A 23,478-nucleotide genomic window follows, 5' to 3' on the forward strand; every position below is an offset into this window, starting at 1 on the left:
CAGCTAGCCTGGGAACGCCTCAGGGACCCCCGGGAGAAGCTCGACGAAGTGGCTGGGCAGAAGGAAGTCTGGGCTTCTCTGCTTAGACTTCAACCCCAACGACCCAGGCCTCGGATAAGCGGAAGAAGATGGATGTAATGAACGAACATTTAACCACGACATATAAGACTCCAAAAAAAAAAAGGACATTTCAAGTGAAATCCAAAAATGCCTGTCAAAACATCCATCCATCCATCATCTTCCGCTTATCCGAGGTCGGGTCGCGGGGGCAACAGCCTAAGCAGGGAAACCCAGACTTCCCTCTCCCCAGCCACTTCGTCTAGCTCTTCCCGGGGGATCCCGAGGCGTTCCCAGGCCAGCCGGGAGACATAGTCTTCCCAACGTGTCCTGGGTCTTCCCCGTGGCCTCCTACCGGTTGGACGTGCCCTAAACACCTCCCTAGGGAGGCGTTCGGGTGGCATCCTGACCAGATGCCGGAACCACCTCATCTGGCTCCTCTCGGTGTGAAGGAGCAGCGGCGTTACTTTGAGTTCCTCCCGGATGGCAGAGCTTCTCACCCTATCTCTAAGGGAGAGCCCCGCCACCCGGCGGAGGAAACTCATTTCGGCCGCTTGTACCCGTGATCTTATCCTTTCGGTCATGACCAAAAGCTCATGACCATAGGTGAGGATGGGAACGTGGATCGACCGGTAAATTGAGAGCTTTGCCTTCCGGCTCAGCTCCTTCTTCACCACAACGGATCGGTACAACGTCCGCATTACTGAAGACGCCGCACCGATCCGCCTGTCGATCTCACGATCCACTCTTCCCCCACTCGTGAACAAGACTCCTAGGTATTTGAACTCCTCCACTTGGGGCAGGGTCTCCTGGGTCTCTGACCAAGTGTATGTCAAAACATACACTTGGGCAATTAACCAAGACATCACACACTCCATCATCCAGCTCACCGTTACATCAGCTTCCTTCTAAAGACTAACACACACACACACACGTCACGTGTTCGAGTTTCTGCGATGTGTCAGCGCACGTTTTTGCGGGGGCTCCCCTGTGTTTGTCTTCCAGTGTTTATGTTGCGCTCTGTTTACCTTCAGTTCCTGGGAGGCACAGCTCGTTAAGAAGCAGACGAGGGTAAACTATTGCAAGCAGGTGATGAGCCTCGGAGGCACAAACCATAAAACTGAATGTGTTACTTTAAAGCATCTGTGAGTCCATCATCTGCCTGTTCTATTTGTGTCTTATTCTGGCTTTCAAAAAAGGACCACCATCAGTTTGTTACCTCTCTGGCAAAATGTAGTCAATCTTTATCAGTGCACTACGTTTCCTCGTTTTTTTTTATCCCCGCAGTAGACATTCAACCCAGGGTCAAGATTGTCTACTTTACAACGTCATGATGTCTCAGCCGATGAATCATTCCTCAAGTTTGATTCAGTTACGTGCTTCATGGAAGATAAATACACATGAAGATGTTTTTACAGCCCCTATGGAACTTTTCTCTTAGCTTTTCTTCAGCTCACTTTAACTGACTTTGGCACACAGCGTCCCTTTTTTTTTGATTGTTAGAATGCCTGATGTCCCGGCAGCTTTTTTAGAAAGTTCCGGCAAATGTTAGTGGCGTGTATATATATATATATATATATATATATATATATATATATATATATATATATATATATATATATATCGATCATCTCCCGCTTATCCGAGGTCGGGTCGCGGGGGCAACAGCCTAAGCAAGGAAACCCAGACTTCCCTCTCCCCAGCCACTTTGTTTAGCTCTTACCGGGGGATCCCGAGGCGTTCCCAGGCCAGCCGGGAGACATAGTCTTCCCAACGTGTCCTGGGTCTTCCCCGTGGCCTCCTACCGTGTCCTAAACACCTCCTTAGGGAGGCGTTCGGGTGGCATCCTGACCAGATGCCCGAACCACCTCATCTGGCTCCTCTCGATGTTGAGGAGCAGCGGCTTTACTTTGAGTTCATCCCGGATGGCAGAGCTTCTCACCCTATCTCTAAGGGAGAGCCCCGCCTCCCGGCGGAGGAAACTCATTTTGGCCGCTTGTACCAGCGATCTTGTCCTTTCGGTCATGACCCAAAGCTCATGACCATAGGTGAGGATGGGAACGTAGATCGACCGGTAAATTGAGAGCTTTGCCTTCCGGCTCAGCTCCTTCTTCACCACAACGGATCGATACAACGGATCGATACAACGTCCGCATAACTGAAGACGCCGCACCGATCCGCCTGTCGATCTCACGATCCACTCTTCCCTCACTCGTGAACAAGACTCCAAGGTACTTGAACTCCTCCACTTGGGGCAGGGTCTCCTCCCCAACCCGGAGATGGCACTCCACCCTTTTCCGGGCGAGAACCATGGACTCGGACTTGGAGGTGCTGATTCTCATTCCGGTCGCTTCACACTCAGCTGCAAACCGATCCAGTGATCCCATGTAACCTCAACCCAAAAAAAGCACAGGATTTAAAAAAAATTGGAAAATGAATATTGATGTTTTACTCTTTTTATGTCAGACTCACCTAAAAGAAAGCACTAGATGGCAGACATATTCAGAACTCATTGTCAAATTACTTCACTGTTTAATTAATAGGAACGTATTTTTTGGACTACAAACCCCGTTTCCATATGATTTGGGAAATTGTGTTGGATGTAAATATAAACGGAATACAATGATTTGCAAATCCTTTTCAACCCATATTCAATTGAATGCACTACAAAGACAATATATTTGATGTTCAAACTCATAAACTTTATTTTTTTTTGCAAATAATAATTAACTTAGAATTTCATGGCTGCAACACGTGCCAAAGTAGTTGGGAAAGGGCATGTTCACCACTGTGTTACATCACCTTTTCTTTTAACAACACTCAATATACGTTTGGGAACTGAGGAAATTAATTGTTGAAGCTTTGAAAGTGGAATTCTTTATCATTCTTGTTTTATGTACAGCTTTAGTCGTTCAACAGTCCGGGGTCTCCGGATGGGAGACACAGATTCATGGTTCTTCATGCTATTCCTGCTGATTCTAAAGATATGTTTTGAGTTTGGTTGAATTTGTGCGATTGTGACATTATGACATACTGATACCATGAATTGATTAACGTGGACCCCGACTTAAACAAGTTGAAAAACTTATTGCGGTGTTACCATTTAGTGGTCAAGTGTACGGAATATGTACTGTACTGTGCAAACTACTAATAAAAGTTTCAATAATCAATCAATCACAGACGAGTCATTAACCAAAGTCTACTTCAGCCCTATGTAACTTGCGGCCCACGGGCCACACTTGGCCCACCAAAGCTTTTAATTTGGCCTGCCCAACAACACCCAAACAGGCTCGATGAAACCATTCAAAACAGGGTTCCTCATGTATGCAGAAACCCCGCCACCTGGCAGGGGGTACCAGCAAAGCACATGTGTCACAATGAAGCAGCAGAGGGTGAGTAGTGAACAGACAAGTCATTGTTTTTGTCTGCTCGAGAAAAACAAACTAACCTTTTAAGACAGGTTGAGTTTAATCTCCATAATAATACAATGATGAACTATTATGATTTGTATTTCCATGGATAATAATTCTATGTAAATCAGATAATCTCCACTTTAAAGGGAAACTTGACATACGTGTAGTCATATTTAAGTAAATATTGACATTTATAGGATTTAAATTCAGATTCTAGCCACATTATATTACATTTGCTGGCTTTTTTTCCCAGACACAACCAACCTATTTGGGGAGGTCTGTCAAAATATGTAATAGATGTGTAAATTCCATCTATAAGAAGTCCCAAACCTAATGAAGGTTATTACATAATTCAAATAAAAAGCTGGTAATGTCTTACCTGCAAGCACACTGCGTGTTATGGCCTCAGTGTGCTCAGCCAGCAGATCGATCTCAGCTATGGCAGCCAGGGAGAGATAACTGGACATGTTCCTGCTCAGCTCTCGGTTGCCTCCATGCAGAAAGCGCACCGCCACCGGGACGGCCAGCGCCATGATTGACGGACAGCTGTAATTCTGTGGGAATGAGAGAGGAGGACGTAAGAAGCTGGCCAAGAACTTGACAAAAACATACTAACTTCATGGGGGCTTGAACAACAACATAGGGATTATATGATCTTAATAGATACAATTGGGGCTTCTGATTTGCAGCAAACTTTTTTAACTGTCCATGGCACATCCTAAAATGACTAATAAATAAATAATAAAAGAGCACACAGGTGTACAATATTGAGAAAAAAGTTTAAATGTTGATAAATATATATATATACATATATTATACAGTATATATATATATATCATCTTTTATATATATATATATCATCACACACACACATACATATATATATCCAGCCATCCATCCATTTTCTACCGCTTATTCCCTTTCGGGGTCGCGGAGGGCGCTGGCGCCTATCTCAGCTAAAATCGGGCGGAAGGCAGGGTACACCCTGGACAAGTCGCCACCTCATCGCAGGGCCAACACAGATAGACAGACAACATTCACACACTAGGGCCAATTTTTTAGTGTTGCCAATTAATCAATCCCCAGGTGCATGTCTTTGGAAGTGGGAGGAAGCCGGAGTACCCAGAGGGAACCCACGCATTCACGGGGAGAACATGCAAACTCCACACAGAAAGATCCCGAGCCTGGATTTGAACCCAGGACTGCAGGAACTTCGTATTGTGAGGCAGACGCACTAACCCCTCTGTCACCGTGAAGCCCATATATATATATATATATATATATATATATATATATATATATATATATATATATATATATATATATATATATATATATATATATATATATATATATATATATATATATATATATATATATATATATATATATGTATATATATATATATATATATATATATATATATATATATATATATAAAAATAGATATAGAGATAGATATGTGATGAGGTGGCGACTTGTCCAGGGTGTACACCGCCTACCGCCCGACAAGCGGTAGAGAATGGATGGATATATATATATATATATATATATATATATATATGTATATAGGGTTTTTCTTGCCCTGATGTGGGATCTTAGCCAAGAATGTCCATGGGGCTTTTGCAGTCCTTTGAGACGTTTGTGATTAAGTTTTTTCAAGGATTAAAACAACTATATATATATATATATATATATATATATATATGTAAATAGATATAGAGATAGATATGTGATGAGGTGGCGACTTGTCCAGGGTGTACACCGCCTACCGCCCGACCAGCGGTAGAGAATGGATGGATATATATATATATATATATATATATATATATATATATATATATATATATATATGTATATATACACACATATATATATATATATATATATATATATATATATATATATATATATATGTATATAGGGTTTTTCTTGCCCTGATGTGGGATCTTAGCCAAGAATGTCCATGGGGCTTTTGCAGTCCTTTGAGACGTTTGTGATTAAGTTTTTTCAAGGATTAAAACAACTATATATATATATATATATATATATATATATATATGTAAATAGATATAGAGACAGATATGTGATGAGGTGGCGACTTGTCCAGGGTGTACCCCGCCTACCGCCCGACAAGCGGTAGAGAATGGATGGATATATATATATATATATATATATATATATATATATATATATATATATGTATATATACACACATATATATATGTATATATATATATATATATATATATATATATATATATATATATATATATATATATATATATATATATATATATATATATATATATATATATATATATATGTATATAGGGTTTTTCTTGCCCTGATGTGGGATCTTAGCCAAGAATGTCCATGGGGCTTTTGCAGTCCTTTGAGACGTTTGTGATTAAGTTTTTTCAAGGATTAAAACAACTATATATATATATATATATATATATATATATATATATATATATATGTATATATATATAATGTTCATTTATACAGCCCTTAATCACAAGTGTCTCAAAGGGCTGCAAAAGCCACAATATATATAAATATATATATATATATATATATATATATATATAATGAATACAACCATTGATAAAAAAAGACCATGAATGGATTAAAGATACATTTCCCATATCAGATAACAGCAGGAGAAAGATTTGACATGTAACAGCGCCCTCCACTGGACATACTGATAGTCATTGTGCTTTTCCTGGTAAGATTAAATTTAACAAGATGCTGAAATGGGATATGTATGTATATTTAAATACACATTTATTACAGTTAAAATTAGATCAGCTACCAATCAGTATTAGCAGTTTTTTGGTGAAAACATATGTGATTGTCATTGAATTGATTAACGTACACTCTGACTTAAACAGGTTGAAAACTTATTCAAGTGTTACCATTTATTGGTCAATTGTACAAAATATGTACTGTACTGTGCAATCTACCAATAACAGTTTAAATCAATCAGTCAATCAATCAATTAATCAATACTTTTAAATGACCTCTGGCTGACACTGTATAAATTTTTAGTCCGTCCATCCATCCATCCATTTCTACCGCTTATTCCCTTTCGGGGTCGCGGGGGGCACTGGCGCCTATCTCAGCTACAATCGGGCGGAAGGCGGGGTACACCCTGGACAAGTCGCCACCTCATCGCAGCTAATTATGTGTCTTCATACACAGTGTGAAGACGCTCCCATAAGTTAATAATAACCACCTTATGGCAAACAAACTGCATTTCTGAGTATCTTAAGTACAATTATCACTGGAAGACGAGAACGAGGGCGGACCAATCCATACATCGGTGGTCTCGATACCATAAGATCGACATTGGAGTGATGAGGTCAATTTTTTTTTTTTAAACCATTTTTTATTGTAGTTTTGTTAATGTTTACAAATTCGGGGGAATAACACCCTGGACACAGGATGACTTTGAGTTTGAGCGCATTTTTCTGGTTTTGTTATTGTGTACTATTGACTGTATGCAACAAAAGAAAATACAAAATAGCATAAATATTGTGTTATTATTGTTCAACTGTCAAAAGCGCTCACTTTTAAATGAATGAACAAATGTCCAGTTAAAACATGTGATCGGTATTGGTATCGGTATTGGTCACTCGTGGATGATCGGTATCAGAATCGCAGCTTTAAACCCTGATTGGGAGTGTGAATGTTGTCTGTCTATCTGTGTTGCCGCGACCCCAAAAGGGACAAGCCGTAGAAAATGGAGGGATGGATGGTTGATGCTCATATTGCAGCACTTTTCGCTCATACCACTGATGGCCAACAGGTGGTGCTGCAAACGAGCCTTACAGTTGTAGAGTCCTATGAGAAGGATTATGACAATCAGCAAATAACTCCAAATCACCACATGGAGGTTTTTGAAATTAGTTTCACGTGCATTATTTTGAATTTTATTGCATGAATATTAATATCACTGCATGTTATTTATTCTTGATATGTGTGGCTAAAGGGACAAAGTAGAAAATGGATGGATGGATGTGTGGAACCTGCAATGAGGTGGCGACTTGTTCAGGGTGTACACCGCCTTCCGCCCGAATGCGGCTGAGATAGGCTCCAGCCCCCATCCGTGACCCCAGAAGGGAAAAGCGGTAGAAAATGGATGGATGTGTTGAACCTACGCGTGCATTATGTGGAACCTGCAGTCCTGTGTGCATGCCTCTCAGTGGGGGCGACAGAGGAAGGGCAAGATGGCTGTTCAGACATCTTTGAATTCAACCGTGGAGCCAAAGTGAGACGATGAGGACAAAAAGAAAAAAGAGAGACGAGACAGATGGTTGGAGGGGAAAGAAAATGAAAGAAGAAAGTAGCCCGTGCCGTCTGGAGCTGCTGTCAAAGCTTTTATGCTCACTTTCTGTGTGTGTGTGTGTGTGTGTGTGTGTGTGTGTGTGTGTGTGTGTGTGTGTGTGTGTGTGTGTGTGTGTGTGTTTGTGTGTTCTTGTATTTCTGCTCTTCTTGAGACATCTCCGGTGAACAAGTTAGGACCGAAATCATGGTCCCAATACGGAAAACTCTCGCCAAATAACTAGAGTCCGTGAACATTGCTCCAAAGTCAGAATTTTTTCGTTGACTTAATGTGCATACAAAAGTAAACATTGACAGGCGCAAAGGCAGCAATATATGACAAAACAAGATGGCAGCTAAAGAAGGACTTCCCTATTCATCCCCGAAAAAACCCGCCAGGTAAACAGCTGATTTTACGACTTCTGGTGCTGACCCACGACAACCCGAGTCCCACATGTGACCGTAGGATGAACAAATACACTCCGGTACTAAGACTATAGTGGCCATTAACAGCTAGCTTCTACAGCTGGGTTGCCCAAAGTGCGGCTAAGGGGCCATTTGTGTACCGTGACTAGTTTGTCATCAGCCTTAAGCACATTACACACAACAAAAAATGGATAGCTCGGTTGGTAGAGTGGCCGTGCCAGCAACTTGAGGGTTGCAGGTTCGATTCCCGCCTCCGCCATCCTAGTCACTGCCGTTGTGTCCTTGGGCAAGACACTTTACCCACCTGCTCCCGGTGCCACCCACACTGGTTTAAATGTAACTTAGATATTGGGTGTCACTATGTAAAGCGCTTTGAGTCACTAGAGAAAAAGCGCTATATAAATATAATTCACTTCACTTCACTTCATTTGCGCCCCTGGTGGTGAAATCTACCGAAATTAGGACGGTCTCAAAAAGGAGGGATTTTTCAAATTGACTGTTTGTCGGTTTTAAAAGTGCTCCCCTTCTGGTCAACATATGAAATAACAAGTGTGTGTAAAAATTTGAAGTGCTCCCCCTCTGGTCAACATATGTAATTAATTGAAATGCGCCCCCTTTGACCAAAATGTATGAAAAAATATACAAATAAATATGTATATAGAGGCAAACTTTAATACATTGAAGTAAAAAACGAAGATTAAAAAACAATATAAAAAAAATAAAAATAACTAAAAGCAGTCTTTTTTTAACTTATACCAACCGAGCTATACTGGGGCGGTATAGCTCGGTTGGTAGAGCGGCCGTGCCAGCAACTTGAGGGTTGCAGGTTCGATCCCCGCTTCTGCCATCCTACTCACTGCCGTTGTGTCCTTGGGCAAGACACTTCTTAGATATTGGGTTTCACAATGTGAGTCACTTTGAGAAAAGCGCTATATAAATATAATTCACTTCACTAATTCACTTTTCCTCACAATGTGTCCACTTTTTTTAAATGAAAATTGGGATGTGTCACGCCCAGGAGTTCATTTTGGGTTTTTGTCATGTTTGGTTTTGTTTTTGGACTCTCCCGATCCCTGGTTTGGCTCTTCCTTGTTTTATCTTGTTACCATGGTTTCACATTTGTTCCACCTGCACCTGTGTTTTGATTACTGCCTGTATTTAAGCCTGCCTTCTACCTCAGTTACTTCTTGATGCATTGTTTGCTGTAAGCAACACTCACGTTGGTATTTCTTAAATCTTGTCTCTATGCTAAGTTGCTCCTTAGCTTCTCGTGCACTCGGCACGTTACTTTTGGACTCTTGGACTCCATGCTAAGTTTAGCGTTAGCTTCCCTTGCGTAGGCACCTCTTTTACTTTTGTACCAGAGTTACTTTATTTTTGTACATTAAACCAAGCTCTTACCGGCTATCCCTGCCTGTCTGGTCCTTTTGCATCTTGGGGTGACAAAACGTGCATCCAATATGCGTGCACGGCCTGACGGGAACAATTTCTCATATTCTTTCTGTTCCTGTAATATTGCAATATTTTCTCGTAAAATGATTACTTTTTTATGTAAAATTATTACTTTTTAATGCAAAATGATGACTGTGGAGGGGGGCGTGGTCGGCGCACCTCCTGCGGGAAGGGCCTGTGTATGGACCGGCTAATCACCTTTCTCCTTTATCAGCAGCGTCTGGGGCCATGAGGGAAGAGAGCGGAGCGGACAGACGAGCGAGCCAGACCCAATAGAAAATAAAATGAAAATAATTATTGAACCCTGGACTTGGGCTCACGGGCATTCTGTCGGTCCCAGGAGAACCCACACCACAAAGACTTCCACAGTGACATTTGTCATATAAAATGATAATTTTTTTATCACAATATCGCCAATTTTTTGTTGTTGTAAATTAGTGACATTTTTGGAGTAAAATTATGACTTTTGTCCTAATTTTGCCAAGAAAAATTCAAATTATTGTTATAATCTCGCCAACATTTTAAAGTTTTCTTATAAATTTGTGACTTTTGTCGAGTAAAATTACGACTCTTTTCATCAAATTGACAACATTTTGAAGTTTTCTTCTAAAATTGTGACTTTTGTCGAGTAAAATTACGACTCTTTTCATAAAATTGAGAACATTTTAAAGTTTTCTTCTAAAATTGTGACTTTTGTCGAGTAAAATTACGACTCTTTTCATCAAATTGACAACATTTTGAAGCTTTCTTCAAAAATTGTGACTTTTGTCGAGTAAAATTACGACTCTTTTCATAAAATTGACAACATTTTGAAGTTTTCTTCTAAAATTGTGACTTTTGTCGAGTAAAATTACGACTCTTTTCATAAAATTGACAACATTTTAAGCTTTTCTTCTGAAATTGCGACTGTTATTGAGTACAATTCCAACTTTTATCATAACATTGCACAAATGTTCAATTTTTCTTGTAAAATTTTAACTTGGGTTGAGTAAAATGACGACCTATATTATAATACTGTCAAAATTCCAAGTTTTTCTTGTTAAGTTGTGACCTTTTTTTTTGTAAAATTCCAACTCATTTTCCACAACAAACTTGTCTATATTTGCATAGTATGTATGTATTGTTAATGTTGTAAATATAAATCTTTATATATCTAGAAAGGGTGGTCTTAAAGAGGTAGGCATTTTTCAGAGGTTTCCAGAAGGTAAGAAATACAAGTGTGTGTGTGTGTGTGTGTGTGTGTGTGTGTGTGTGTGTGTGTGTGTGTGTGTGTGTGTGTGTGTGTGTGTGTGTGTGTGTGTGTGTGTGTGTGTGTGTGTGTGTGGAAGAAGCAGCCTCATTACAGGGGTGTTAACCACATTCCTGCTCCCTCCGGCATGATTGGAGGGAAGAACAGAGGAGAATGCTTCCATTTAATTGACATCCTGTAGTTCTGTTTACTTTCCATCGGCTAATCTATATTTAATACAGAGTGTTTTTTTTTTAAATCAGTAGTTTAGTGTCTGTCTGACCTGCTGCCTTATTGTTATTTTAAAAAAGAAAACAAAATCACTGAAGTTTTAAAGTCAGTGCTTACCTAAAGTCACCACAAGATGGCACTGTTTATATCCAGCAACACTCTACTCCCATTATTATTTTTTTATTGGGCACATAAAATTCCACTTGGCAAAGATTACTTCTACAACCCCAGGGAGGATTTGCATAAAGTTTATTTCCGATTCTAGCAAAAAAAGTGGAATAACTTCCTGATGAAAGCATCATTTCTTACTAGTCAGCTCAAAATCGACCTCAACACATTTTTGCAGGTGCATGACTTTACAACTGTGTGATTTACTGTGTGTGTGTGTGTGTGTGTGTGTGTGTGTGTGTGTGTGTGTGTGTGTACCTGCAGGATGCAGCTGGTAATGTCCGAGGCTATCTTGGCGTGCGGCGTGTCCTCGGTGTTGTCCCCGTGAGGCGTGAGGTCGTGTTCCAGACACGACTCCCACAGCCCCACCAGGGCCGTGCTGTGCCGCCCGATGGAGTCCGTCCCCCTGATGGCCGTGGTGATGCGCGTTATGCAAATCTCCACCACCGCCTGGTCGTTGTCGTTGGTCAAATAGTCCTGAACGTTCAGACGAGAATCAAACACGCGCACAAATCATTATTTACAGCGTCCAAGCACTGATGGATTTGTAGATGCATCACGATTGGGACGTGGGTTAATCCGACAAACATCTACATATCCATCTATCTATTTTCTCTACCGCTTATTCCCTGGCGCCTATCTCAGCTACAATCGGACGGAAGGCACTTTACACCCTGGACAAGTCGCCACCTCATCACAGGGCCAACACAGATAGACAGACAACATTCACACACTAGGGCCAATTTAGTGTTGCCAATCAACCTATCCCCTGGTGCATGTCTTTGGAGGTGGGAGGAAGCCGGAGTACCCGGAGGGAACCCACGCATTCACGGGGAGAACATGCAAACTCCACACAGAAAGATCCCGAGCCCGGGATTGAACCAAGGACTACTCCTTCGTGGACCCCGACTTAAACAAGTTGAAAAACTTATTCGGGTGTTACCATTTAGTGGTCAATTCTACGGAATATGTACTGAACTGTGCAATCTACTAATAAAAGTATCAATCAATCAATCAATCAATCAATCAAGTATTGTGAGGCAGACGCACTAACCCCTCTGCCACCGTGGTGCCCACATCTAAATATCCATCCATCCATCCATTTTCTACCGCTTATTCCCTTTCAGGGTCGCGGGGGGCGCTGGCGCCTATCTCAGCTACAATCGGGCGGAAGGCGGGGTACACCCTGGACAAGTCGCCACCTCATCACAGGGCCAACACAGATAGACAGACAACATTCACACTAACATTCATCCATCCATCCATTTTCCACCGCTTATTCCCTTTCGGGGTCGCGGGGGGCGCTGGCGCCTATCTCAGCTACAATCGGGCGGAAGGCGGGGTACACCCTGGACAAGTCGCCACCTCATCACAGGGCCAACACAGATAGACAGACAACATTCACACTCACATTCATTCATCCATCCATCCATTTTCTACCGCTTATTCCCTTTCGGGGTCGCGGGGGGCGCTGGCGCCTATCTCAGCTACAATCGGGCGGAAGGCGGGGTACACCCTGGACAAGTCGCCACCTCATCACAGGGCCAACACAGATAGACAGACAACATTCACACTCACATTCATCCATCCATCCATTTTCTACCGCTTATTCCCTTTCGGGCTCGCGGGGGGCGCTGGCGCCTATCTCAGCTACAATCGGGCGGAAGGCGGGGTACACCCTGGACAAGTCGCCACCTCATCACAGGGCCAACACAGATAGACAGACAACATTCACACTCACATTCATCCATCCATCCATCCATCCATTTTCTACCGCTTATTCCCTTTTGGGGTCGCGGGGGGGTGCTTGCGCCTATCTCAGCTACAGTCGGGCGGAAGGCGGGGTACACCCTGGACAAGTCGCCACCTCATCACAGGGCCAACACAGATAGACAGACAACATTCACACTCACATTCATCCATCCATCCATTTTCTACCGCTTATTCCCTTTCGGGGTCGCGGGGGGCGCTGGCGCCTATCTCAGCTACAATCGGGCGGAAGGCGGGGTACATCCTGGACAAGTCGCCACCTCATCACAGGGCCAACACAGATAGACAGACAACATTCACACTCACATTCATCCATCCATTTTCTACCGCTTATTCCCTTTCGGGGTCGCGGGGGGCGCTGGCGCCTATCTCAGCTACAATCGGGCGGAAGGCGGGGTACATCCTGGACAAGTCGCCACCTCATCACAGGGCCAACACAGATAGACAGACAACATTCACACTCACATTCATCCATCCATTTCTACCGCTTATTCCCTTTCGGGGTCGCGGGGGGCGCTGGCGCCTATCTCAGCTACAGTCGGGCGGAAGGCGGGGTACACCCTGGACAAGTCGCCACCTCATCACAGGGCCAACACAGATAGACAGACAATATTCACACTCACATTCACACACCTAAATATCGATTATTTAATTACAAATCCCAAAACCAGTGGTCGGCACATTGTCCATCCATCCATTTTTTTACCGCTTATTCCCTTCGGCACATAGTGTAAATCGTAAATAAAAACAGAATACAATGATTTGTAAATTATTTTCAACCTACGTTCAATTGAATGGACTGCAAAGACAAGATACTTAAGGTTCGAACTGGTAAACTGTGTTATTTTTTTGCAAATATTAGCTCATTTGGAATCTGATGCCTGCAACATTATGCAAAAAAGCTGGCACTAGTGGCAAAAAAAAATTAAAAAGTTGAGGAATGCTCATCAAACGCTTATTTGGAACATCCCACAGGTGATCAGGCTAATTGGGAACAGGTGGGTGCCATGATTGGGTTTTCAAAGCAGCTTCCGTGAAATGCTAAGTCAGGGGTAGGGAACCTATGGCTCGCGAGCCAGATGTGGCTCTTTTGATGACTGCATCTGGCTCTCGGATAAATCTGAGCTGACATTGCTTAACACGATAAGTAATGAATAATTCCACTTGTAATCACAGTGTTAAAAATAACGTTCAAAATATAAAACATTCTCATGCATTTTTAAGCCATCCATCTATTTTCTACCGCACCTGTTCAAGAAGTTGCGTTAATGGTAAGAAGTTATTTATTTATTATTGATTAGTGTGGGGCTTGCCCTCCTGGGGGTTCTTCAGACCACCAAGCACCGACATGAGAGCCTGTTTCAGGGTTACAATATTGTTTTATTTTTCAATAAGTCTCTCAGTTGCTTTCCAGCAATTGTCTTTTTCTCTTTCGTTCTCGCTCACGCTCTGGCTCAAGCCCCAGCCCCGTCTCTCCTCCTGGCTGCTGCTTATAACAGAGCGACAGGTGATTAGATAAAAAGGCCCAGGTGGGCCTTCTAGGCACCTGTCGCTGATTTCGAGGCCGGTCCTGGCAACACCCCGCTTCGCTGCAGGCCCGCAGGCCACCCCCCCTCCACAGTTAGCTTCTGAATAACAATGTTCTTACAAAGAATAAGAGACCTATTGTACTCTAGAAATGTTGGTCTTACTTAAAAATGCACGCGTTTAGTTGTGTTGAGTGTTGAAAAAAATATGATATGGCTCTTACGGAAATACATTTTAAAATATTTGGATTCTTGGCTCTCTCAGCCAAAAAGGTTCCCGACCCCTGTGCTAAGTCATTCACAAACAAGGATGGGGCGAGGGGTCACCACTTTGTGAACAAATGCGTCAGCAAATTGTTTAAGAACATCAATTCTAAACGAGCTATTGCAAGGAATTTAGGGATTTCACCATCTACGGTTTGTAATATCATCAAATCACTGCACGTAAACAGCAAGGCTGTGACCTTCAATCCCTCAGGCGGTAGGTATTGCATGAAAAAGCGGCATCAGCGTGCAAATGGATGCTAAAAAAACATGTTAAAAGAGAAAGTAAGCAGATATTAACAGTAAATGAACAAGTAGATTAACAATTATTTTTCTACCACTTGTCCTTATTGATTTTGACTAAATAGTAGAATTGAAAATGACACAATATGTTACAGCATATGTCAGCAGACTAAATTAGGAGCTTTTGTTCGCTTACTTAATCATAAATTGTATGTTCACTATTTTATTTAAGGACAAACTTAATAAGAAACACATGTTTAATGTACCCTGACATTTTGTATTGAAATGAAGCCAGTAAGGCATTTTTTTGTGGTCCTCTTTATTTAGAAAATGTATCGGGAAAAAAACTAAAAGTATCGAAATACATTTTGGTACTGGTACCAAAATATTGGTATTGGGATAACATGAGTCAGGACCCATCCATCCATCCATTTTCTACCGCTTATTCCCTTTCGGGGTTGCGGGGGGCGCTGGCGCCTATCTCAGCTACAATCGGGCGGAAGGCAGTGTACACCCTGGACAAGTCGCCACCTCATCGCAGGGCTTTATTATATATATATGCACTCTATATATATATGTATATATAATAATCAAACAATAGAGTATAAACTATAGAATGGTGTGTGTCAAAAATCTAAGAGTGTGTATGGTGTAAGACATGGGTGTCAAACTCTGGCCTGCGGGCCAGATTTGGCCCGCCGTGTAATTTCTCTTGGCCTAATTCAACAAGTTCTCAACCTTGTTTTAAAGTCTTGTGTCTGCTGGCAAACACAAGGTCAGCTTCATAAGTGTCACGCCTGTAAATCTGGTTTTATGTTTGATCATGTTTTGTTTTGTTTTCTGGACTCTTCTTCCGTTTTTTTCACTTCCTGGCTTGTTTTTGTTACCATAGCTACTCATTAGTTTCCACCTGTTTCCCCTAGTCACGCCCCGATCATCAGCCTCTCACACCTGTTTCTAGTTACCACGGCCACTATTTATGTCACTTGCTTTCTGTTTATCGTTCTGGGATTTTTGCATTCTGCCTCATGCCTTCATGCTTTTACGCACCCTCAATTACCTTGCTATGCTTGTACCGGTCACGGTAAGTGTTTTTGTGTTAGTTATTCATAGTTCTGCCACAGTGCAAGTTTAAGTTTAGTTCATTGTCTTTCATGCCATCGAGCAGTTGTTTTGTTTTCCTGTTTGTGTTTTTGTAGCCAAGTTTTGTACCTCTTTGTGAGCGCCCTTAGTTTATTTATTTGTGTATTTAGTATTCCAAATAAACAACCATGTACTCACAGTCACGTCTGGCTCGTCCCGTATTCTCCTTGCATCGAAGAAGCAAAAATAATCCATGTCCAGGTGTGACAATAAGTCAAAAATTGGACTTATAAAGCTGATTTGTCTACTTACCGGTGAGCAGGAGATAGACTTGATCTGATCCAACGCGTGCGACAGGCAGTCCTCGATCGCCGCATCGTCCAGTGAGAACAGGTCTCCGGCTCGTGACAAATCCCTCTGGCCCAGCACCTGACTGAAGAGCTGGTGCATCCTGGTCCTCGGTGACGGTGCCTTTCAGACCCGTTTTGGTCGGTTAAGGCCACACTCCGATGTGAAGAACGAGGATATCGCCAGCATAACTAGGATCTCAAACCTGAGTAAATTCCAACATACTGTCTTTTACTCTACCTACAAGTGTCAAGGGACCGTTGCACAATTCCATCATGACCCCACGAGGATGCACAATCTATCCGTGGCGGTTTTATCCTCAAGCCGCTATTTTAGGCACAATGAATTGTTTGAATTCGGATCTTCATCCCTGGTGTCCAGGATCAGGTATGAGGGTCAGCTTGGACCCATGTTTATCTGGAGATTCCTGAGGCCCGTAACCATGGAGACAAAGCGATTTGCAGAAAAGGTAGTGGTGCCACAACAGCGTCCTGGCAGAGAGAAGAAAAAGAAAATACAATCATTAGCTGCAAGTGCACAGTCATGAAATACACAATAATTAGGGACACTCGGATTGATTAGACACTGAACGGTATCGAAAGATATCTGTGAAAAAGTATGTGATGCCGATCACAAAAAAGGATCCTCTCTGGCTGATACTTTGTTTTTGTTTGGTCCCTTGGCTTTGTCCAAACATAATATGAAGGCGCTCCCTCAAATCAGGGGTCACAAACGCGGTGCCCGCGGGCACCAGGTAGCCCGTCAGGACCATATGAGTCGCCCGCTGGCCTGTTCTAAAAATAACTCAAATAGCAGCACTTACCAGTGAGCTGCCTCTATTTTTTCAAATTGTATTTACTTACTAGCAAGCTGGTCTCTAAGAGAGACAAAACTCAAATGGAATTTGTTTAAATAAATTCATTATTTTTTTACTTTGCTTCTTATAACTTTCAGAAAGACAATTTTAGAGAAAAAATACAACCTTAAAAATGATATTAGGATTTTTAAACGCATATACCTTTTTACCTTTTCAATTCCTTCCTCTTCTTTCCTGACAATTTAAATCAATGTTCAAGTAAATACATTTTTTTATTTTAAAGAATAATAAATACATTTTAATTTAATTCTTTATTTTAGCTTCTGTTTTTTCGACGAAGAATATTTGTAAAATATTTCTTCAAACTTATTATGATTAAAATAAATAAAAAATATTCCAGCAAATCTAGAAAATCCTTCAAATCAAATTTATATTTTATTTCAAAGTCTTTTGAATTTCTTTTAAAATTTTGTTCTGGAAAATCTAGAAGAAATAATGATTTGTCTTTCCTAGAAATATAGCTTGGTCCAATTTGTTATATACGCCGGATTGTAGTGAGCTGGAGGCGTGTCTAAATGAAATTAAACAATGGATGTCCGCTAACTTTTTGCAACTCAACGCCAAAAAAACGGAAATGCTGATTATCGGTCCTGCTAGACACCGAACTCTATTTAATAATACAACTCTAACATTTGACAACCAAACAATTAAACAAGGCGAAACGGGAAAGAATCTGGGTATTATCTTCGACCCAACTCTCTCCTTTGAGGCACACATTAAAAGCGTTACTAAAACGGCCTTCTTTCATCTCCGTAATATCGCAAAATTTCTTTCCATTCTGTCCACTAAAGACGCTGAGATCATTATCCATGCGTTTGTTACGTCTCGCCTCGACTACTGTAACGTATTATTTTCGGCTCTCCCCACGTCTAGCATTAAAAGATTACAGTTGGTACAAAATGCGGCTGCTAGACTTTTGACAAGAACAAGAAAGTTTGATCATATTACGCCTGTACTGGCTCACCTGCACTGGCTTCCTGTGCACTTAAGATGTGACTTTAAGGTTTTACTACTTACCTATAAAATACTACACGGTCTAGCTCCATCCTATCTTGCCGATTGTATTGTACCATACTGTATGTCCCGGCAAGAAATCTGCGTTCAAAGGACTCCGGCTTATTAGTGATTCCCAAAGCCCAAAAAAAGTCTGCGGGCTATAGAGCGTTTTCCGTTCGGGCTCCAGTACTCTGGAATGCCCTCCCGGTAACAGTTCGAGATGCCACCTCAGTAGAAGCATTTAAATCTCACCTTAAAACTCATTGTATACTCTAGCCTTTAAATAGACCTCCCTTTTAGACCAGTTGATCTGCCGTTTCTTTTCTTTTTTCTCCTATGTTCCACTCTCCCTTGTGGAGGGGGTCCGGTCCGATCCGGTGGCCATGTACTGCTCGCCTGTGTATCGGCTGGGGACATCTCTGCCCTGCTGATCCGCCTCCGCTTGGGATGGTTTCCTGCTGGCTCCGCTGTGAACGGGACTCTCGCTGCTGTGTTTGATCCGCTTTGGACTGGACTCTCGCGACTGTGTTGGATCCATTATGGATTGAACTTTCACAGTATCATGTTAGACCCGCTCGACATCCATTGCTTTCCTCCTCTCCAAGGTTCTCATAGTCATCATTGTCACCGACGTCCCACTGGGTGTGAGTTTTCCTTGCCCTTATGTGGGCCTACCGAGGATGTCGTAGTGGTTTGTGTTGTGGTTTGTGCAGCCCTTTGAGACACTAGTGATTTAGGGCTATATAAGTAAACATTGATTGATTGATTGATTGATTGGTAGCCCTTCGCATTAATCAGTACCCAAGAAGTAGCTCTTGGTTTCAAAAAGGTTGGTGACCCCTGCCTTAAATGAATAACCTTCCATTGTGGCAAATAAACAACATTTCTGTAATGATATGAAAATGTTTGATCACGGTTATTGTGACCAAAACTGTCAGTTATCGATATTATTACAGAATTGTTGAATGTGCTCAAAAAGTTCTTATGTATTTGGCACATCTGAAGTGAAGTGAACTATATTTATATAGCGCTTTTCTCTAGTGACTCAAAGCACTTTACATAGTGAAACCCAATATCTAAGTTACATTCAAACTATCAACAATACATTTACATCATTGTACGCCCTTATTATTGTTAATTGGGTGAACACCAGCGTACATTCGAGAGAATAATTACTCTGAAATTCGGGAGTCTCCCGGGAAAACTGGAAGGGATGGCAGGTGTGACGCTGTCAAGCGGCATTCATATAAAACTCGCGGGTCGCACTAACATTACATTTTCATATTAAGGTGCGGGCCGCGTGTCTGAGACCCCTGGTTTATACATAGCACAAAGCAAAAAAAAAAAACTCTGTATGCAGTATTATTTCATTATCAATCAATCAATCAATGTTTACTTATATAGCCCTAAATCACTAGTGTCTCAAAGGGCTGCACAAACCACTACGACATCCTCGGTAGGCCCACATAAGGGCAAGGAAAACTCACACCCAGTGGGACATCGGTGACAATAATGACCCAGTGGGACGTCGGTGACAATGATGACTATGAGAACCTTGGAGAGGAGGAAAGCAATGGATGTCGAGCGGGTCTAACATGATACTGTGAAAGTTCGATCCATAATGGATCCAACACAGTCGCGAGAGTCCAGTCCAAAGCGGATCCAACACAGCAGCGAGAGTCCCGTTCACAGCGGAGCCAGCAGGAAACCATCCCAAGCGGAGGCGGATCAGCAGCGCAGAGATGTCCCCAGCCGATACACAGGCAAGCAGTACATGGCCACCGGATCGGACCGGACCCCCTCCACAAAGGAGACTGGGACATAGGAGAAAAAGAAAAGAAACGGCAGATCAACTGGTCTAAAAAGGGAGTCTATTTAAAGGCGAGAGTATACAAATGAGTTTTAAGGTGAGACTTAAATGCTTCTACTGAGGTGGCATCTCGAACTGTTATGTGGCTCCCATTGTTTTATTTACTTTGTGAAACGGGTCAAAATGGCTCTTTGAGTGGTTAAGGTTGCCGACCCCTGCTGTACACCCACAACTGTGCCACCGCCCAACACAGCAACTCCTTCGTTAAAATTGAACAACACCACGGTGGTGAGACTCGTGGTGTTAAGACAGTAACTAGCTCCTCGATACAGCCAAGAACAGGTTGAGGACTTCAGACAATCCACACAGGACATTGAACCACTACACATAAACGGGGCCTGCATGGAGCGGGGGCCTGAATACTGTTTCCTGGAGAAAGTTGGCGGTGAAAGCATAGCAGAGACTTTACTTCTTGAGGATACTGCGGCAAAATAACATCCCTCAAAAACTGCCCGTGGCCTCGAACCGCTGCTCTGTTGAGAGCATCCACACCAACTGTCTGTGTGTGCTCAAGCTGCACAGCAACACAGAGGAAAACGCTCCAGAGCGTCATTAAAGCTGCCCAGAGGACACCTGAAGAACTTTACAGTTTGCGCTGCATTAATAAGGCAGCACAAATAATAAAGGACACCACAACTTTTTGAACTGCTGCCTTTATGCAGACGGTACAGAACAATATGACCAAAACCTAGCAATCTGATGAACATTTTTTTAAACTAAATTCTGCTAGATTTGTTTAAAATTCTGTGCAATTCCGTTCCAGGACACTGCCAAATGTTTCTGTTTCTGAATTACTAAAATTGTGTACATTTTCGCAATATGGAAACAATATAGAATAGAATAGAAAGTACTTTATTGAACCCTCGGGGAAATTCAGCACCACAGTTCGCTCTCAATAGACAATAATAATAATAAATAATATGCAACATATATCCATCCATCCATTTTCTACCGCTTATTCCCTTTCGGGGTCGCGGGGGGGCGCTGGCGCCTATCTCAGCTACAATCGGGCGGAAGGCGGGGTACACCCTGGACAAGTCGCCACCTCATCACAGGGCCAACACAGATAAACGGACAACAATCACACTCACATTCACACGCTAGGGCCAATTTAGTGTTGCCAATCAACTTACTCCCAGGTGCATGTCTTTGGAGGTGGGAGGAAGCCGGAGTACCCGGAGGGAACCCACGCATTCACGGGGAGAACATGCAAACTCCACACAGAAAGATCCCGAGCCTGGATTTGAACCCAGGACTGCAAGACCTTCGTATTGTGAGGCAGACGCACTAACCCCTCTGCCACCGTGAAGCCTGCAACATATATTATATATATAATATATGGATAATATACATATATTCTACATTTAAGTGCAGTCAAGGAACAAATGCATTATACAGTCTGATGGCTGTCAGGTTGAAGGACCTCCTGTGTTGTTCCGTGTTGCATTTTGGGCGTCTGAGCCTTCCACTGAACGTGCTCATTCTCTCCGCAAGGTCCGAGTGTAGTGGGTGGGAGGTGTTTGTGGGACTGTTTTTATTTACTTTTTTGTTCTTTCTTATATCGGCTGGGGACATCTCTGCGCTGCTGATCCGCCTCCGCTTGGGATGATTTCCTACTGGCTACGCTGTGAACGGGACTCTCGCTGCTGTGTTGGATCCGCTTTGGACTGGACTCTCGCGACTGTGTTGGATCCAATATGGATTGAAGTTTCACAGTATCATGTTAGACCCGCTCGATATCCATTGCTTTCCTCCTCTCCAAGGTTCTCATAGTCATCATTGTCACCGACGTCCCACTGGGTCATTATTGTCACCGATGTCCCACTGGGTGTGAGTTTTCCTTGCCCTTATGTGGGCCTACCGAGGATGTCGTAGTGGTTTGTGCAGCCCTTTGAGACACTAGTGAGTTAGGGCTATATAAGTAAACATTGATTGATGATTGATTATATGGCCCTAAATCACGAGTGTCTCAAAGGGCTGCAAAAGCGACAACGACATCGTCGGCTCAGGTCCCACATCAGGGCAAGAAAAAAACTCAACCCAATGGGATAACAAAGAGAAACCTTGGAAGGGGGCCGCAGATGTGGGGACCCCCCTGGGCGACAGGTGCAATGGACGTCGAGTGGATCTAGCATAATATTGTGAGAGTCCAGTCCATAGTGGATCCAACATGATAGTAACTGACTATTTATATTTTTAAGAGCTGTCAAAGTTACCGCGATAATATTGCGTTAACTATAAGTTCCTTTCTCCTTGGACGCTCCCCTTTCCTCTCCCTTATCTCTCATTGGCCAACGATTTACGTGGTGTTGTGCACCTGACGGCGAGTGACTCTCGCCAGTACGCAAATGGCAGAACAAATGTTACTCAAATAGTGAAAGGTAAGTGTTGTTGTTGTTGTTTTAGTAACCAGCAAGCACAGTACAGTTAGTAGAACAACTGTGTTTTTATTACTGTGTATTTGATAGGTGCCTTCTGAAATTCAACTATCTATTTTATTTATATATGTAATAAAATAAATATATATAGCTAGAATTCACTGAATGTCAAGTATTTCATACATATATAGATTTATATATATATATATATATTATGATTAAAATTCATCCATCCATCCATCCATCTTCTTCCGCTTATCCGAGGTCGGGTCGCGGGGGCAACAGCCTAAGCAGGGAAACCCAGACTTCCCGTTCCCCAGCCACTTCGTATAGCTCTTCCCGGGGGATCCCGAGGCGTTCCCAGGCCAGCCGGGAGACATAGTCTTCCCAACGTGTCCTGGGTCTTCCCCGTGGCCTCCTACCGATTGGACGTGCCCTAAACACCTCCCTAGGGAGGCGTTCGGGTGGCATCCTGACCAGATGCCCGAACCACCTCATCTGGCTCCTCTCGATGTGAAGGAGCAGCGGCTTTACTTTGAGTTCCTCCCGGATGGCAGAGCTTCTCACCCTATCTCTAAGGGAGAGCCCCGCCACCCGGCAGAGGTAACTCATTTCGGCCGCTTGTACCCGTGATCTTATCCTTTCGGTCATGACTCAAAGCTCATGACCATAGGTGAGGATGGGAACGTAGATCGACCGGTAAATTGAGAGCTTTGCCTTCCGGCTCAGCTCCTTCTTCACCACAACGGATCGGTACAACGTCCGCATTACTGAAGACGCCGCACCGATCCGCCTGTCGATCTCACGATCCACTCTTCC

At 42.7% G+C, this 23,478-nt stretch overlaps 1 protein-coding gene across 1 annotated transcript in view; it reads right to left on the minus strand.

Moving 5' to 3' along the window:
• veph1 (ventricular zone expressed PH domain-containing 1) overlaps positions 1 to 23,478 on the minus strand; it is a 238,290-nt gene that overhangs the window by 186,496 nt on the left and 28,316 nt on the right. Inside the window, exons 2-4 of the mRNA XM_061919150.1 lie at positions 16,503 to 17,029; positions 11,563 to 11,781; positions 3,850 to 4,024 (exon numbers count right to left, since the gene is read on the minus strand). Of these exons, the coding sequence (XP_061775134.1) occupies positions 3,850 to 4,024; positions 11,563 to 11,781; positions 16,503 to 16,640 (532 nt within the window). The 5' untranslated portion in view covers positions 16,641 to 17,029. The remainder of the gene's footprint in view (positions 1 to 3,849; positions 4,025 to 11,562; positions 11,782 to 16,502; positions 17,030 to 23,478) is intronic.

This window comes from Nerophis ophidion, linkage group LG13 (genome assembly GCF_033978795.1).
Source record: "Nerophis ophidion isolate RoL-2023_Sa linkage group LG13, RoL_Noph_v1.0, whole genome shotgun sequence".
NCBI lineage: Eukaryota > Metazoa > Chordata > Actinopteri > Syngnathiformes > Syngnathidae > Nerophis > Nerophis ophidion.